Source organism: Podarcis muralis, chromosome 7 (assembly GCF_964188315.1).
Source record: "Podarcis muralis chromosome 7, rPodMur119.hap1.1, whole genome shotgun sequence".
Classification (NCBI taxonomy): Eukaryota; Metazoa; Chordata; class Lepidosauria; order Squamata; family Lacertidae; genus Podarcis; species Podarcis muralis.
In genome coordinates, this window is record NC_135661.1 from 82,428,085 (window position 1) to 82,445,798 (window position 17,714).

At 46.9% G+C, this 17,714-nt stretch overlaps 2 protein-coding genes across 3 annotated transcripts; one reads left to right on the forward strand and one right to left on the reverse strand.

Moving 5' to 3' along the window:
• The first annotated feature begins 57 nt into the window (after positions 1-57).
• Positions 58-12,821, forward strand: LOC114603321 (trypsin-3-like). 2 transcript variants are annotated; one of them, XM_077932245.1, is made up of 5 exons: positions 58-428; positions 8,961-9,135; positions 10,062-10,321; positions 11,126-11,262; positions 12,320-12,821. In XM_077932245.1, the coding sequence occupies exons 3-5, from the start codon at positions 10,075-10,077 to the stop codon at positions 12,467-12,469; spliced, it is 534 nt and encodes a 177-aa protein (XP_077788371.1). In that variant the 5' UTR covers positions 58-428; positions 8,961-9,135; positions 10,062-10,074; the 3' UTR covers positions 12,470-12,821. The 2 variants fall into 2 exon arrangements, with proteins under 2 accessions (XP_077788371.1, XP_028598042.2); XM_028742209.2 differs by lacking the exon at positions 58-428 and adding an exon at positions 5,322-6,095.
• Positions 12,822-14,212: 1,391 nt separating this feature from the next.
• LOC114602142 (C-X-C chemokine receptor type 3-2-like) lies at positions 14,213-16,267 on the reverse strand. Its single transcript, XM_028740005.2, has one exon. The coding sequence runs from the start codon at positions 15,841-15,843 to the stop codon at positions 15,004-15,006; it is 840 nt and encodes a 279-aa protein (XP_028595838.2). The 5' UTR covers positions 15,844-16,267; the 3' UTR covers positions 14,213-15,003.
• Positions 16,268-17,714: the final 1,447 nt, after the last annotated feature.

Below are 17,714 nucleotides of genomic sequence, written 5' to 3' on the forward strand. Positions count from 1 at the left end.
TTCAGGGTGTGTGTTTTTCTCAGCTCATTTTTCTCCAGTCGCTAGCTGGGTTCCCCACATTTCCACATCAGTTTTCATTCTATTTATTTATGTTAAAAGGTCGTAGTGGAAATTCGCCTGCTCCTCGCTGTGAATGTATCCCAACAGACACATTCTTGAATTCAATTTTGTGTTTTGATTGGGAACCTTAGGGTGGTGGGCACGCAATAAATCGCAACGACAAAACAATAATTACACCTTTTGCAAAGCCATTTTGGCGTTCGTTATTTTCCACCACCGCATGCATTTTTATTTTATTTTTTGCAAACATTAGCATATGCAACCTTGTACACATTACCTGGCTCGAGGACTCGCTCGCAAAATTCGGGAAAGTGTGCGAGGGACGGTTGCGATTTGATTCGCGCAATGCTTCGGAAAGCACAAACGAGGTAAGTTCTCTTTCAAATGCAAGCTGACTTTAATTTCTGCCACCCACCAACTTCCCCTACCTGCCACTCATTCTGTCACCTTAAGAACTTTGGGGGAGATGTCACCAGGTTAGAGGGAGCTAGAATTCCCAGCATTCTGACTATGCATTTCAACAGGGACAAATGTAAGTTTCTATATTTGAAATAATCAGACGCACAAATATAGGAGGGGGGGGAGAGAGACACATGTGCATGTGCAAGGAATCTAGGGGTCTTCATAGACCACAAGCTGAACGTGAGTCAACAGAGTGATGCAGCAGCAAAAAAGGCAAATGCTATTCTACGCTGCAGTCTAGTGTCCGGATCAAGGGAAGGAATATTCCCGCTCTATTCTGCCTTGGTCAAACCACACCTGGAGTCCTGTGTCCAGTTCTGGGCACCACCATTTAAAGAGGATATGCACAAGCTGCAAAGGAGGGTGACCAAGATGATAAAGGCTTTTGGAAACAAAGCCATATGAGGAACGGTTGAGGGATTTGGGTGTGTTTAGCATGGAGAAGAGGAGAATGACAGGAGGTATCAAAGCCATCTTCAAATATCTCAAGGGCTGGCACATTGAGGATGCAGCATGCTTGTTTTCTGCAGCTCCCAAAGTTATCACCCAAAGCAATGGCTTCAAGTTTTCAAGAAAGGAGATTCCGACTAAACATACGGAAGAACTTTCTGGTGGCAGCGGAACAGACTCCCACGAGTGGTGGTGGACTCTCCTTCACTGGAGGTTTTTAAGCAGAGCTTAGAGGGCCATCTGTCACAGATATTTAGTTGTGATTCCTGGGGGGACCTTCCCAGATCCTGACACTGAGTTAAACCACAGTAGGGATGTTTGCATCTTCACCGATGAGGCTTCCGTTGCTCCAATTGAACATTTTCTGCTGCCTAGCGCCACCTCCAGGGCTTGGAGAAAATCGCACAAGCGAAATAATAAATGGTTAAAAACCTAAGAATTTGGAGAGCGTGGCGTCTTGGTTTTGCCATTGTGGGGGAGCTTTGAAACATCTTACAATGGTCCAGTAGCATGGCATACACTAATACATGTGCCTTCCTGTTTAATCTCCACCCTGTTTGCTTAGGAGACAAATTTGCAGTGGTGTAGTACAAGGAAACAGAACGCTGGGACTATTTTCACAGCAAGAGTGAGGATATGTTCCAGAGTACTGGGGTAATGGACAGACCCTCCTTGTCCTGGAAAACATATGACCTTGTAGCTTTCAAGCTTGTTTGTGATAAATTATCACAGAAAAAAAAAGCCATTCTGGGAAATAACCCAGGAGAGGCTGGGTACGTCGTCCCTTTCCTTTGACCGCTCTCCTGTTTCAGGATAGCAATTTAGATGGTGGATGTTTCTCTGCAGGATTGTTTAATTAATAGCCAAAGCCGCTGCGTTCCAGCTGGCTGAAGATATTTTGTTAAAGCCCAGTGTGTTTTGCAAGTTGAACTTACATCGTAGGAGAAGTAAGCCTCACTGTGTTTCATGGAGCTTACTCCCAGGTAACTGCTGTTGCAGCTGCAGTCATGCCACAGGCAATAATAATACCTGATGTGTTGTCTGAAGTCTAGCTAGGAACAGGTTTGATGGTTATAGGGTGGGAGGGAGGAGCAGGATCCAGGCTGGCTAAATCCTGAGTTCCTCCACAGGCCACGCTGACAGACGGGTGGGGTTGCCCTCTTGTCAATCACCAGGTGACACCCTGCAAAATATATGAAGATTCCTGTCAGGCCTAATTTGGCCCAGGAGCTGGAGGTTCCCTGTAATCTGTTCTGAAGATTTCATGACAAGTTCCTGCCCCTCAAAATTTACTCCCATGCCACTACCAATTATGAACAAACTGCTAGTCTCTGGTGTCAGCACTGCTTAAAATGTTTTTTTTATTAAGGCTTGACCTCAGGTCACTCAGCGCTGCAAATAATAAGACCATCATCTGGTGCATCCAAGACTTCTTTAATTCTTTTTCTTTTTAAAGCAAATATATTTATAAACAACTATTTGTTAAAAAAAGAAAAGAAAAGAAAAGATAAAGCAGCTTGCAACAGATTTACATAAACCTCCACAATTTAAAAAACCACAACAAACACCAAGTTAAAACCAGAAATCAGCTAACTGTTGTGGAAAGATGCCTTCTTTATTGACTACTACATAGGCCTGAAAGAATAGAATGGTTTTTTCCAGGAAACGGAAGTTACCTGCTTTCTCTATGGCCAGAGAATTTCACAACAGTGAGCAGATGACAATAAAGGCTCTTTTTTTCTTTTTTTGGTCAAATGAGCCTTGCCAGCTCAGGGAACAACCAGATGATCTCACCTTGTCCTTGAGGCAACCAGGACCTAAGGCCACATGCACCCCTTATCTTTAAAATATGACACCTCCTTAAGCAGACGTTGCTTCCTTCAAGGAATTCTGGGAGCTGTAGTTTGTTAAGGGTGCTGGGCGTTGTTGGGGGGTGCCGCTATTCCCCCTTACAGAGCTACAATTCCCAGAGTGGTTTAACAGTCAAACCCTCTTCGCAGGAAACTTGTGGACAGGGGTGCTGAGTGTGGGCGAGTGGGACCACCTCATAAGAACATGAGAACAGAAGAAGATCATTCCAGTTGTTGTTGTTTAGTGATTTAGTCGTGTCCGACTCTTTGTGACCCCATGGACCAGAGCACGCCAGGCACTCCTGTCTTCCACTGCCTCCCGCAGTTTAGTCAAACTTAGGCTGGTAGCTTCGAGAACACTGTCCAACCATCTCGTCCTCTGCCGTCCCCTTCTCCTTGTGCCCTCCATCTTTCCCAACATCAGGGTCTTTTCCAGGGAGTCTTCTCTTCTCATGAAGTGGCCAAAGTCTTGGAGCCTCAGCTTCAGGATCTGTCCTTCCAGTGAGCACCCAGGGCTGATTTCCTTCAGAATGGATCGGTTTGATCTTCTTGCAGTCCATGGGACTCTCAAGAGTCTCCTCCAACACCATAATTCAAAAGCATCAATTCTTCGGCGATCAGCCTTCTTTATGGTCCAGCTCTCACTTCCATACATCACTACTGGGAAAAACCATAGCTTTAACTATACTGACCTTTGTCGGCAAGGTAATGTCTCTGCTTTTTAAGATGCTGTCTAGGTTTGTCATTGCTTTTCTCCCAAGAAGCAGGCGACTTTTAATTTCGTGGCTGCTGTCACCATCTGCAGTGATCACGGAGCCCAAGAAAGTAAAATCTCTCACTGCCTCCATTTCTTCCCCTTCTATTTGCCAGGAGGTGATGGGACCAGTGGCCATGATCTTCGTTTTTTTGAGCTTCAGCTCATATTTTGCACTCTCCTCTTTCACCTGGATCAGCCCAGTGGCCCATTTGGTCTTGCATCCTGTTCTCGCAGCAGTCAACCAGACACCCATGGGAAACCCACAAGAAGAATCTGAGCACAAGAGCATTTCTCCCCTCCTGTACTGGTATTCAGAAGCCATGGAAGCAGAGTGGAGCCATCACCGCTGAAAGACATCAATAGCTTTCTCCCCTATGAATTTGTCCAACAATCCCTTTTTTTTAAGCCATCCATGTTGGTGACCCTCACAGCCTCCTGCGTGTGTGAGTTCCCATAGTTATGCGCACACATATGTATGTGAGTTCCCATAGTTATGTTTGGAGAAGCACACACTTTTGTAAATAATACATACCCACGTGAACCCGTACAAATCTGCACTGAACACCTTCACACCGGTGCATATTTTTAAATTCTTACCTATTATGGCACCAGCATTCAAGAAATAATTTTAAACCAAAACAAATCAATACAGAATTACCATCTCCCCAGTGGCACAAAACATGTACTAAAAGAAAGGAGGCAGAGCAGTCTATCGTCACATCTCTGGGTCTCCAGGGAGGGAGACCAGACGTCTGCAGTGTATTTTGACAAAAAAAAAAACCAAACAGAGATATTTAGCCACTAAGTTGGTGAGCTCCTGATCATTCCCCAGTAATAGAAAATGTATGGCCTCCAACTCTGGTTTCCATTGGGGGATACAGAGTTGATCTAGAAACTGCTGGCAGAGATCAGCATATAGTTTACACTTAAGAACCATATGTGTAAGAGTTTCCACCTGAAGGTCTTCACATGGGCAAATTCTTTCTCCTTCCACCATTCCCGAGAACCTTCCCCAAAGGAGGTTGGATGGACTTGAATTAAAGCTGGCCAGCGAAAATGCCTTTCTTTCTTTCTTTCTTTCTTGAGGGTTAAGCAGAAATTCAAGGTAATTGTGGTTAGTTTAAACCAGCTTTCAAACATGGCATGTGTGTGAGATGGCCGCTGGGATATCTTAAAGCTTGCAGCCAAATACTATTTGTTCCCTGACCCCCCTCGGAAATTCGCCCCTGCTCTGAGGGTACATATTTTTCCCAGACAGGTGCCTTTGAAGTGTGTTTAACTTGGCAAGGTACAGAAACTTCACCTGCCAAGCGCAGACCGTTATCTGCTGGCAAACAAGCTTGTCCTTGTGTTTCCACACCAGGGTCGCCAGTCAAGCTGTCCTTCGGTGAAATTAGCAACCCATTAAGCGCTAGTAATTTAATTGCGGTCGGAGTAAACTTGACCCTTTCCGTTTCTTTGGCGCGGGGACAAAAACCTGTACTTATTAAAAGTCATGGCAGGACAGTCAGACCCTCGGGGGGAAGTGAGGTGTCTTGCCTGAGTGGGGCTCATTGATCGTGGAGCAACATTCAAGGCCGGCAGCTGACTGTGAATAGCTTTGTTTGCTCACATCGGCCAGCCTGTTCACCATCACAATCGGAGTGAAGTGTTGTGTGGGGCAGGAAAGATGACGTGGACTCCCAGAGCAGGCGAAAACAAGTTTGCTCCATCTCCCAGGTGACAGATGAGTCCATCCATAGATGCCAGCTCCCTGGGGCTCTGGGTGCCCGAGAACCCACAAAATTCCCCACGAAGGGGCCGGGCACCCACAGATTGCGGCGCAAAGGCCACAGTTGCAGGGCCAAGCTGCTATGCCTGAGTCCATCAACATCTGGAGGGCCACAGTTTCCCAGCCCTCTTTCACGGGTTACTAGGTCCACATGGCTGAAGTGAGGGAGGATTGGAACTGGTGCAAGTCCTCCCAGATGCCCCATTTGAGGGGTTTGAGCCAGCTGAATTTACACCAGCACAGCCCCAGTTTAGCCAGGAGGACCCAACATCTCCTGGATCCAAAACTCCATTTGCCTCAGTTGCCTATAGTTTGGATTGCTCTGTCCAGCTGTGACTGCCATTTAGCACCCTTAGATCTCAAAAATCCTTATAGCGGCTTATGAGAGAGAAGGCAAATAGTCCATGGAAGCCTGAATGCTGAGAACGGACAGCAGAAAGAGGAGGAAGAAACGACTCTTCGCTTTAAGGCCTACATTTACCTTGACCGCTTTTAGAACAGGGTGCGCCGTTCTGGGTTATTTTAAAATTCCCACCCAGGGAATGTGTCAGGTGGAACCGACAACTATTTCCCTCAAAACGTAGATAGTGGGGGCTGTTCTTTCTATTTTTGGCCTGTCAACTGAGCAGCTGTGAGATAAGGCGAGGCGATGGCTAAAATATAAAAGGATCCAGGGTGACCACCGTTCTGTCTCGTTGTGACACAATGGCGATTTTCCTGTTAGCGGTTCTCCTGGGTGTGGCAGGTAAGGTCTCTCTCTCTCTCTCTCTCTCTCCTGAAGCTTGTTGTTGTTGTTTAGTCATTTAGTCGTGTCAGACTCCTCGTGACCCCATGGACCAGAGCATGCCAGGCACTCCTGTCTTCCACTGCCTCCCGCAGTTTGGTCAAACTCATGCTGGTAGCTTCGAGAACACTGTCCAACCATCTTGTCCTCTGTCGTCCCTTTCTCCTTGTGCCCTCTATCTTTCCCAACATCAGGGTCTTTTCCAGGGAGTCTTTCTTCCCATGAGGTGGCCAAAGTATTGGAGCCTCAGCTTCAGGATCTGTCCTTCCAGTGAGCACTCAGGGCTGATTTCCTTCAGAATGGATAGGTTTGATCTTCTTGCAGTCCATGCGACTCTCAAGAGTCTCCTCCAACACCATAATTCAAAAGCATCAATTCTTTGGCGATTAGCCTTCTTTATGGTCCAGCTCTCACTTCCATACATCACTACTGGGAAAACCATAACTTGAACTATACGGACCTTTGTTGGCAAGGTGATGTCTCTGCTTTTTAAGATGCTGAAGCTTAGCATCGTAGATTTGGAAGGGATCCCAAGTGTCATCTAGTCCAAGCCCCTTCCTAACATCTGAGGGGATGTTGCCAGATAGGGGCATTCCCTATCTCCTCAGAATATTGCGAAAGAATGATGTCAGTCAACATTTGATGATCTCCTTCTACTGGTCCACAATGGAAAGTGTCCTTTCATACTGCATCACGGTGTGGTACGCTGCTTTGACACCAGCTGATAGGAAGTGCCTACAGAGGGTGGTGAATACAGCACAAGATATTATGGGCTGTCCCGTGAATCCACTGGATGAAATAGCAGAAGAACATTACCTCAGGAGAGTGAGGAAAATTCTCAGGGATGATTCACATCCTGGCCGGCACTTTCTTGATCTCCTGCCCCCAGGCAGAAGATATAGAAGCATGATAGAAGCAAGAGCAGCTTCTATCTGTGGACTGTTAGGCTGCTGAATGAAAAGATAACAACAGGGCAACTGACTTTGGGGTTTGGTGGGTGTGCGTCAGTAAACAAGGGGAATTAAGACTAAGAGAGGTGAGTGGGGAGTGCTTGTGTAATCTCACTGTATACAAATTGTACAAGTGACAATAAAGTATTTCAGTTCAATTTCAATTTCAGTTTCAATTTCCTTCACCTATAGAGAGCATTAGGGATTTATCTCCTGTTTTGCAACAACGCTTTATATAATAATGTTGGAACTTCACACCCATGAGTCCAACGTGGTCACGGGAACCCCCTCCATGACTCGGGCAGCTAAGTGGCCTGAGGCTGAGGGCTTTGCACATTTGGCTACAGAACTACAGCTCATGGTTGTGGTTTTGTTGGGGGTCTCAAGCCAAAGCTGCGATGTGGTTCTTAAGAATATCTGAACATCTGATGGATCAGCCAGCATCCAGTTCCCACAGGGGCCAACCAGATGACCCAATGGGAATTTCTTGAGAGGAATCTGAGCACAAGACCACTCTTCTCACTTGTGATTCCTAGCAACCAGCATTCAGAGGCCTACTCCGTCTTCCAACCATGGAGTAAAGCTTAGCCATCATGGCTAGCCTAGTAGTAGTCACTGAGTATGTGGGTCCTCCTCCTTACATCTCCATCTCCGATCACTTTCAGTCTCCCATCTTTGTATTTCTGCCCACTACGCATCTGTAGCCCCTCCATAGTTTCATACCCTCCAACACTTTGAAGGCAAAATCCAGGACGACATCTTCTGAGGTAACATCTTCCCGTTTTTTTCATTGCTAGAGCATGGCAGCCATTTTGGTCGCTGCGATCTCGCACAATTTCACATCATAGTCCCCCCCCCCAAAATGTGGGTTTTTTTCAGACACCGTGCTCACAAACGTGTGTGTTGGGGCGCCATGCAAGATCACAGCCCCGAAAAAGCACACACGTGGTGGGGGAGGGAATTGCAACAAGAAATCATGTGAGATCGTGGCAACCAAAATGACTGCCGTTGTCTCTTCTTTTTTTAAAAATATTTTTATTAGTTTTTTTAACATATTGTTTCCAACATTCATATAGCAGAATTTCTTGTATATACAATGTTTTTGACTTCCGTCAGCTCCTCTGGTGATTTTCCGTTTTTATCACTTATTCTGCATTTCCTAATTTTTCTATTACTCTTAATTATCATTAACTAATAATTCTCTTCATAGTCTTTTTTGCAATATTTTACATAATCCTCCTTACAAAACTTCTTGCAACCCTACTAGCGCAATCTGTTCATTACAATTACTTTTCAAATAGTTTGTATATTTACTCCAGTCTTCTGAGAATCTCTGGTCCCGCAGGTTTCGAATCCTTCCTGTTAGTTCATCTAGCTCTGCACAGTCCATCAGTTTCATCCTTCATTCTTCTTTCATCGGTAGTTCTTCTTGTTTCCATTTTTGTGCCAATAATATTCTTGCCGCCGTCATTGCGTATAAAAACAACTTACAATCCTGTCTATTTATATCATCTCCTACAATGCCAAGTAAAAACGCTTCTGGTTTCTTAATAAATGTATATTTCAACATCTTTTTCATCTCATTATATATCATTTCTCTCGTGATAACAAACGGGATGTCCGGGATTTTCCAGGACACTTGTGGGGCATGCAAAACATTGCGCACTCGCCATGTGCTGTGACCTGCCTGTTGCTTGAGAAACCCATCTCCTTTCCCAGTTCCAGACAACTACTAAAATCTGAAGGCTTCTCAAGACCCTGTTGGGCTGCACAAAGGCCTGCCATTTGTGTTAAGGCGCAGGAGCCCCTGCCAGGGGAAGGAACTGGCAACCCCCAATCTCCACTGACGGTGCACGCTTGTTTTGTCTTCCTGCAGCAGCTACACCGCTGAACGGCTACGATGACGACGATAAGATCATCGCAGGGTACGAGTGTCCGGCTCACTCCCAGCCTTGGCAAGTCTTCTTAACCTACGGTGCCGGTTACCGGTGGTGTGGCGGTTCCCTCATTAATGACCGCTGGGTCATCTCGGCTGCCCATTGCTACAAAACGTGAGTTTAATGTGTAGGGTCGATGGGTTTATATGGATCATTCTTAAAGAGCAACCATGGCTGTATTGCAGACTCCTTGGGGCAGAAAGGGCTTGGCAGGGGTATTCAACTGAGTTACAGAACTGGCAGTATATTGGGGAAAGCCAGATGTGTACACTAAGAAAACAACAGTTTTGGGTCCAGAACTTTCATAGAATCTGCTTCAAAGTCACACCCCATATTGCTCTCTCTGCTTCCTATAAAGAAACTGGGAGACATTCAAAAAACTTTTCTTTAAAAGACAATCATCCACCGATTGGAAAACTTACCATGCATGCTGGACGCTATTTGGATAAGGCATCAGAGAGGACTTTGACTGGCCCAGTGGGTCAGGTGTTAGCAAAATATATTTTTTGTTATGTACTGAAGTTCTCACCCTGGGCCAGCAGGGGGATACTGTAGATAGTTTTCACTCAGGTCCACATATGCAAATAAGGGATTGAAAGCGACATTCAGTGATTGGATAGTTACAGAAAATGGTTACTGTTGCATTGCAGTGGAGCTCTATATAAGCAGGCTGGCTGCTGCGCGAAAAAAATTAGGGTGTCCCATTTTTCCTGGGGCACTTGGCAGGTATGAAGTAGTGGCGCAGGAAAGGCACTCTGCGCAGGCTCAGAGAGCCCCTCTTTGTTGCTTTTGCTCTCTTACATATTTTTGATGGCGTGATTTTAAAATATTTTTGATGGCGTGATTTTGAGCCGTGATTTTAAAAACACAGGCTCTGGATGGAGCACAAGGTTGAGGCCCGGTTAAAATCACGACCTGCCTGCTTCTGGCTTTGTGGTTATTTGCTCTCGAGAAGGTTTACTGTGAATCACTCTGAGTTCACACCAAAGTCTCTCTCTCTCTCTCTCTCTCTCTCTCTCTTTCTCTCTCTCTCTCTCCAGCCCCCAAACTCTCATGGCCCACCTTGGGGAGCATGACACCAGCCAGGAGGAAGGTACTGAACAGCACATCCAGGTGGAGAAAGCTATCCGCTACCCTGGGTACGATGCGCGGACCACGGACAACGATTTCATGCTGATCAAACTCTCGCAGCCGGTCACTTTCAACGCCTTTGTCCAGCCCATTGACATTTCCCCAAGCTGCCCCAGTGCAGGAGAGGACTGCCTCGTCTCAGGCTGGGGGAACACTCGGACTTCAGGAGGTACGGCGTTTATCCCTCACGATAATAATAATAATAATTTATTATTTATACCCTGCCCATATGGCTGGGTCTCCCCAGCCACTCTGGGTGGCTTCCAACAGAACACCAAAATACAATAACCTATTAAACATTAAAAGCTTCCCTGAACAGGGCTGCCTTCAGATGTCTTCTAAAAGTCTGGTAGTTGTTTTTCTCTTTGACATCTGGTGGGAGGGCGTTCCACAGGGCGGGCGCCACCACCGAGAAGTCCCTCTGCCTGGTTCCCTGTAACTTGGCTTCTCACAGTGAGGGAACTGCCAGAAGGCCCTCGGTGCTGGACCTCAGTGTCTGGGCAGAACAATGGAGGTGGAGACGCTCCTTCAGGTATACTGGACTGAGGCCATTTAGGGCTTTAAAGGTCAGCACCAACACTTTGAATTGTGCTCGGAGACGTACTGGGAGCCAGTGCAGGTCTTTCAAGACCGGTGTTATGTGGTCTCGGCGGCCGCTCCCAGTCACCAGTCAAGCTGCCACATTCTGGATTAGTTGTGGTTTCTGGGTCACCTTCAAAGGTAGCCCCACGTGGAGCGCATTGCAGTAGTGCAAGTGGGAGATATCTAGAGCATGCACCACTCTGGCGAGGCAGTCCATGGGCAGGTAGGGTCTCAGCCTGTGTACCAGATATTGCCCTGAGACCCTTCTTTACAAAATAATAACAGTGGCAAGCTGGCTTGGAATTGTGAAGAGCTGAACTTACGACCGGGGAGCTGAAAAGGTCAGATTCACACCATCCCTAACTGAGACGCACCTTTGTTCTTTCCCCAGTCGAATACCCAGACAAACTGCAATGCCTGAAGTTGCCGATTCTGTCCTCCTCTGCCTGCCAGACTTCCTACCCTGGACGCATCACTAAAAACATGTTTTGCGCTGGCTACATAGAGGGCGGCAAAGACTCTTGCCAGGTAAGAGGGAAACTGGGTTTCTTGAACTGGGGGGGGGGGGAGGAGAAGCCCTGTCAGCAGGGCTTAATTTAGGTTTGATGAGGCCCTAAGTTACTGAATCAGGTAATGTGGCCCTTTATATGTCCAGCTGTCCTTTGTCAACAACAAATTGTCACTGTTTTTTTGTGTTGAAAAATATGCTGTATGGTAATTTATGGACCTAACGGGTATCTAAAGCCATTTGCACATCACTTCTTGATTCATTCCTTGAAACTAGTAAATCAGCTTCATAAACAACACTAATACTTTCTCTCTGGTGTTCCTCTCCTTGCATGAGAAACTATTTAATTTGTGCTTTTCATAGCAATACGGGAACTGTAATGCAGTTATCCTTCGAAGTTCGCGCTTCTCTGAATTTTGTGCTGCACTTGTCCAAACAAAAATGCACACACAGTGCCCATTAAAAGGCATGCTTTGGTGAAAATAGCATTGAAAATAGCATTATATTAGGGAAAACGGCTTGCAAAAAGTGTGCATATTTGTCAGAACTGCAAAAAAATGTACATTAGGAGAAATTTGCGCTAAAAAGCTCACCAGTTTTCTCTAGGAATTATTATTATTATTATTATTATTATTATTATTATTATTATTATTGCAAATTGCTTCCAAAACGTGGAAAACTCAATTTAGGATTGGAGAAGTGAGAAAGTGAGAGAAACCAAAATGGACAGATTCCTCTCTAATTCTTGTGGCCTGCCTTGCCTTCAGAGCGGTAATTTTAAGAACAAAAGTTTGTACAGATGACAAGTTAAATTCTTTAGGGGAGCAAGCACTTATCTGACATAGTGTCCGGCTTCAATAATTATCTTAAGCGTGTAACGTTATTTTATTCCATTTTATGTATTTTATTTTTTGCAACAGCTTCGGCTACACAAATAACTAATATTTTGCGGGGGAATGTGCTTGATTCCAATGGAGGGAAGGATGAGAGAGAGAGAGATGTGTTCTTGTGTGGCTCAGTTTCTCCTCTTATTCTAGTTCAGACAGTCATGTTTTGTTTGTCTGCTCTTGGCTGCAGGGAGATTCTGGTGGGCCTCTGGTGTGTAATGGAAAACTGACCGGCGTTGTGTCCTGGGGTGCCGGATGTGCCCAGAAAAACAAACCTGGCGTGTACACAACAGTGTGCAACTACCACTCCTGGATCCAAGAGGTGCTTGCCAACAACTGAGACACTTGAGGATTTTCTTCAAGGAAAAGGGGGTTCCTCATCTAGGGAAAAGGCCACATCTGATTATCTTCCCTGCAGCAAAACAAACCATCTGCGTAAAAGTGTGAAAGCTGGTGCCCCAAAAAAACCAGTGGCGCCCATTATTGGGAATTGTAGCTTTGTGAGTACGCTAAGAATCTCTAAAGTGTGCCTTCTTTGGAGCTGTAGTTCCCAAGATTTAAAGCTGGGAGAAGTCTTCAACAGGTAGAAAACTGGAATGGACTTGGTGGGAAGATCAGAAAGCTGAAAAGACTAGGAGGAGTTTGCACTACGTTGCTGTGTTTAAAAAATAAAACTTAGTATGGGCACCCTACCTCATTGTCAGGTTTATTTATTATGGTACTCATCATCACCAAAACTTTATTGCGGCCCAAAGACCAAACCAAAATTTGAGTCTTCTCTGAATTTCTTTTAGGGGGAGGTTAAAAGGTCTAAACACGCAATCTAACCCTGAGGTTACCAAAGCCTAGACAACAGTAGTTATGCTGTCCCTGTCCAGAGAGGGGTGCAGCTGGGCCACTAGCTGAAGCTGATGGAAGGCACTCTGGGCCACTAAGGCCACCTGAGCCTCAAGCAACAGCAAAGGATCCAGGAGGACCCCCAAGCTACAAACCTGCTCCTTCAGAGGAAGTGTAACCCCATCAAGAGCAGGCGACCTCCCAGCCATCTGGTCTAGGGAACCACCCACCAACAGAGCCTGAGTCTTATCTGGATTGAGCTTCAGTTTGTTGGCTGTAATCTAGTCCATTACCAAGACAAGACACGGGTCCAACAGTAGGAGGTGTGCAATCCTTGTTGCTCAAGTTGTCACAGTAGACACATGGCATTCGGTAGCTGAAGCTGCTCCTACAAGACAAGGCTTCATCTCCTGCGGCATCCCTACGTTTCTGGGGTGGTGTTTAAAGGCACAGGATCAGGCCAACGAGAGAGGGGGAAGTGGCAATCAGCAGTTAAGGGTTCAGAGATATCTCCGCAAACCGAACACCTTGAAGGGTGATGACGAAACCTGCTCTTCAGGATGAGGAGGGTGTGCACAATCGACTTCCTCTGACCAAGACAGGAGATGATCTTTACGATAATTCCTGTGAGGGTGATGTCAGTTGTGTGCTCGGTGTTTTGTAACCGCCTTTGAAGCTGTTGCAAAGCTGGAACCTTCCACTTTGGGGGAGGTTTCCCTTTCTCCACCCGGCCTTTGATAAGACGAAGCAGGAGGGGAAGAGACAGACTGAAGAAATTAGACTTTGTCTCTGGGATCTATCGTCTGTCTGTCTATCTATCTATCATCTGTCATCTATCTATATCAGGGGTCAGCAACCTTTTCCAGCCGTGGGCTGGTCCACTGTTCCTCAGACCATGTGGGGGGCCAGACTATATTTGGGGGGGGGGGATGAACAAATTCCTGTGCCACACAAATAACCCAGAGATGCATTTTAAATAAAAGGACACATTCTACTAATGTGAAAACACGCTGATTCCCAGACCGTCCACAGACCAGATTGAGAAGGCGATTGGGCCGAATCCGGCCCCCGGGCCTTAGGTTGCCTACCCCTGAACTATATTATATATCTATAAACCAATAAATGATACTAAATATTGATTTCCACCATAACCAGGTTGAAGTAAGAGTAGCGAAATCACAGCTAAGGAGCTCAAATCGTCTATCTAACGGACAACCTTATTTGGAAATCAAACCCATGTCCAGACTTTAACATTCAAAAACTTTACTTGCAGAAACTTACAATAGATGAATGAAAACATCATATATACAGCCACATGCTTCTCCAAGCATGGGCTTACAGTCTCTTCTTCTAACTTCCAAACAACTGTATTTTCCTCCCTTCCCAGCACTTCCAGCCTTCAGTGTCTCAGTTGGGCCATGCTTTGCAGCTCCTATGAGAGTTTCCCACTTTTACTTTCTCCTGCAGCGTTGCTCACTTTCTTTCAAGTAGAAGCACCCCAGCATTCTGCTCCACGTAGCAGTGTTCACAGTGGATTCTAACACACAGTCCTCATGCTTCGCATAAAAGAGTCTCTCCTTCATTGGATACCTCCCAAGTGACCAACGTTAGCCAATCACACGAGAACCACCAGAATTCTGTTATGAACCAATCCAATTTAGACGCATAGCGAATGTATACAACAAGCATTTACAATTTCAGTGAATTAAATTGCTATACAGTGGTACCTCGGCTTAGGAACTTAATTTGTTCCGGAGCTCTGTTCTTAACCTGAAACTGTTCTTAACCTGAAGCACCACTTTAGCTAATGGGGCCTCCTCCTGCTGCTGCTGCTGTGCGATTTCTATTCTCATCCTGAAGCAAAGTTTTTAACCCGGGGTACTATTTCTGGGTTAGCGGAGTCTGTAACCTGAAGCATATGTAACCCGAGGTACCACTGTACTTAACAAACCGTGATTTTTCTCTCTCTCCTGGGGTTCCAGTTCTTTGGGAAAGAGATCTGGTCCTCTGAATAAGGCTTCCTCTCGCCCCTAATGCTCACATCATGATGGAATAGTCTACGGGTCGGGTGATGGTGTGCTCTGTGGCTTGGCTGAATTCCCAGTCGGAGATCCTGCGCTGGCGCTCTACATCCCTGTCCCGACAACGGAACAACATGGAAAGCTCTCTCTGGAACTTGACCCCCATGAGGGCATACACCAGTGGGTTGAGGCAGCAGTGGACCAGGCCCATGCTCTCTGTGAAAAGCAACCCAAAATCCAGAATCTTCTCCCGGGCGCAGTCTCGAGCCACGTGGCCCAGGCGCTGCAGGCTGTCCACGAAGATGAATCCATGGAAGGGCGCCCAGCAGAGGACGAAGAGAACCAGAATCACCAGCAGGATACGCACGGCCTGGTGCCTGCAGAAGATGCTGGCTTGGCGCAGGCGATGGAAGACACGGAAATAGCAGACCGCCATTACCAGGAGAGGCAAGAAGAAGCCGAAGAGGAAGGAGACCAAGCGCAGGCCCAACCGCCAAGACTCGGCTTGCCCGGCGTCGAATCTCAGGTGGCAGATGACGGCCCCGGCCTGCGGCGCGTAGGTCGCGGAACGGAAATGGAGGTCCACCACGGACAGGCCGAAGCAGGCGATCCACACGAGGGCGGAGAGGAGGTACGTGTGGGGAAGTTTCACGAGGTGGTGGAGCTGCATGGCGTGGATGATGACCAGGTAGCGTTCCACGCTGAGGCACGTCAGGAGGAAGACGGTGCTGTAGCTGTTCATGGTGGAAATGGCTCCCACGAGCTTGCAGGAGACTTCGCCGAACACCCAGCCCTGGGTGAACTGGACAGCGCGGAAAGGGAGAGTGAAGGTCAGCAGCAGATCCGCGACGGCCATCTGGAAGAGGTAGCAGTCCGCGAAGAGCCAAGGGCAAGGGCGCCGGCCCAAAATGGCCAGCACGAGGCCGTTGCCCACCAAGCCCACCACAAAGGCCACGGAGAAAACCGCTGGGCCAAAATAACGAGAGAAGGCGCCCACCTCATCTTGTGTACAGGGGGCTGTTCCGGGGTCGATTTCGGGGTAGCCTGTGGGGTACTAGGAAGGAGAGAGGGAGACAGTGAGCTGGGGAATCTCTGGGGATTCAACTCACCCGTCCTGAAGGAAATCTTCCAGCACAAATTCACGGCACGTTTTTTTTAATTCGGGACAAAGCCACTGGGTTTTGTAATTTTCAAAGGTTTGCAGGCAAATGCAGAAGCAGCAGCTGATCTGTGGGTTGCATCTGGCGCCATCCCCCCACAAAAGGGTTTTTTCGTGGCCACTCAAGACATTCCCCACCGCCCCCAAAAATGTGTCGCCGTTTTTATTTCAGATTTTAATAAAACTGTCTGCCCCTGAGAGTCCGCTCCTATGGGGTCAAGAAGCCGAAAGCTTTTTGGGTGCCTCCGCCCAGCCATCCACTGCGTCATACACATATAACACAAACAAAATGTTGATTAAAATAATGGCGACGTTTGCTGACCTAGACCCGTGCTAGTGTGATACCAAAAGAGCGTTATATGCCCTCCCCAGTCCCATCAAAATGTGTCCATTAAACATTTTCATTTTTTTTCACAGACAGTGAGTCCCTGTTCTTGTAATGTAAAAAAGTATTTGGGGGGTCACCCTCCCAAATTTCAAACTTTGAATTTATTTATTTATTTGCCAGATTCGACTATGAATGAATTATAAAAATTCTGAGTTGGAATGTAAAGAAGAGAGGTTTTGTTTTGTTTTTGTCACCCCCACCCCAAATTTTAACTTCGACTTTATTTACCATATTTAACAATGAATGAATGGGGGGGGTCTGTCAAAGAGTTTGGGTTGCCGGTGGGAAAAGCTTTTGGTAGGCTGCCTTGAGGACTCCACATGTTCTCACCAAGCCCCCCCCCCCCCATTTAATGTGTGGCACCCTCATCCCCACACCCAGGACTGACCCTGGGCCAATATGTCAGCCAACCCCAAAAAGATTAGCACTCCCCCCCCCCAGCAGCAAAGGCACAGGATCCAACCCAAAATAGCCATGCCTGGAGCCCAACTGATAAGGGAGGACTTTAAGCAGGTGGGTTCCAGTCTATAATTCACCAGGGAGAGGCAGAAGAGCCCTGGACGAAAAAAAGATGGCAACCCTTCACAATTTGGGAAACAGCTTTCTTATTCCAAGCCAACCCCAGGTAAACGGGCGTCTGGAAGTGTGTGTATGTGAACATCGCTAACCTTGTGTCTCAGCCTGGTCTTAAAGGTGGCCAAGTGACAAACAGGACAAGGGCTCCTGTGCTTTTAATTGGCATGTTGTAGAAGAGGTGATTTTGACAGGGTTCCCTGAGCAACAAGCTATACCTTCCTCTTCTGCATCGCTATTAAAGGCGCAGGATGCTTGCCCTTTTTCTCAACTCCCCACCGGCTCACCCTAGCTTAAAGGCAGAGGAGCAGGGCCAGTTTTTAAAACCCCAAATGTTGGCAGAACAGGGAGCTATCCCAGTTGCTAGATGGAGGGAGAGTTACGTACCTCTATGTAATCGGAGTAATCTCCCCAGTCGTCCGACATGTTTGCTTCTGCTACCAAACCATTGCTTTGAGCCCTCAAGTTATGGGGTAAGGCTGGCCCTGCTGCACCTTCCCCACATCTCCTCCCCCCACCTCCAAATGTGGAAGTGGCCCAAGTCATAATTCCGGAGGAGACGCCAACGTTTGCTGCAGTGACGGAAAACAAGGTGAAACCCAAGAAA

Coding starts and splice junctions, on each gene's coding strand:
- LOC114603321 (XM_028742209.2), top strand. CDS start 6,056: ATGGCGATTTTCCTGTTAGCGGTTCTCCTGGGTGTGGCAG. Junction 6,096..8,960: donor GGTTCTCCTGGGTGTGGCAG/GTAAGGTCTCTC, acceptor GTCTTCCTGCAG/CAGCTACACCGCTGAACGGC. Junction 9,136..10,061: donor GCTGCCCATTGCTACAAAAC/GTGAGTTTAATG, acceptor CTCTCTCTCCAG/CCCCCAAACTCTCATGGCCC.
- LOC114602142 (XM_028740005.2), bottom strand. CDS start 15,843: ATGGCCGTCGCGGATCTGCTGCTGACCTTCACTCTCCCTTTCCGCGCT.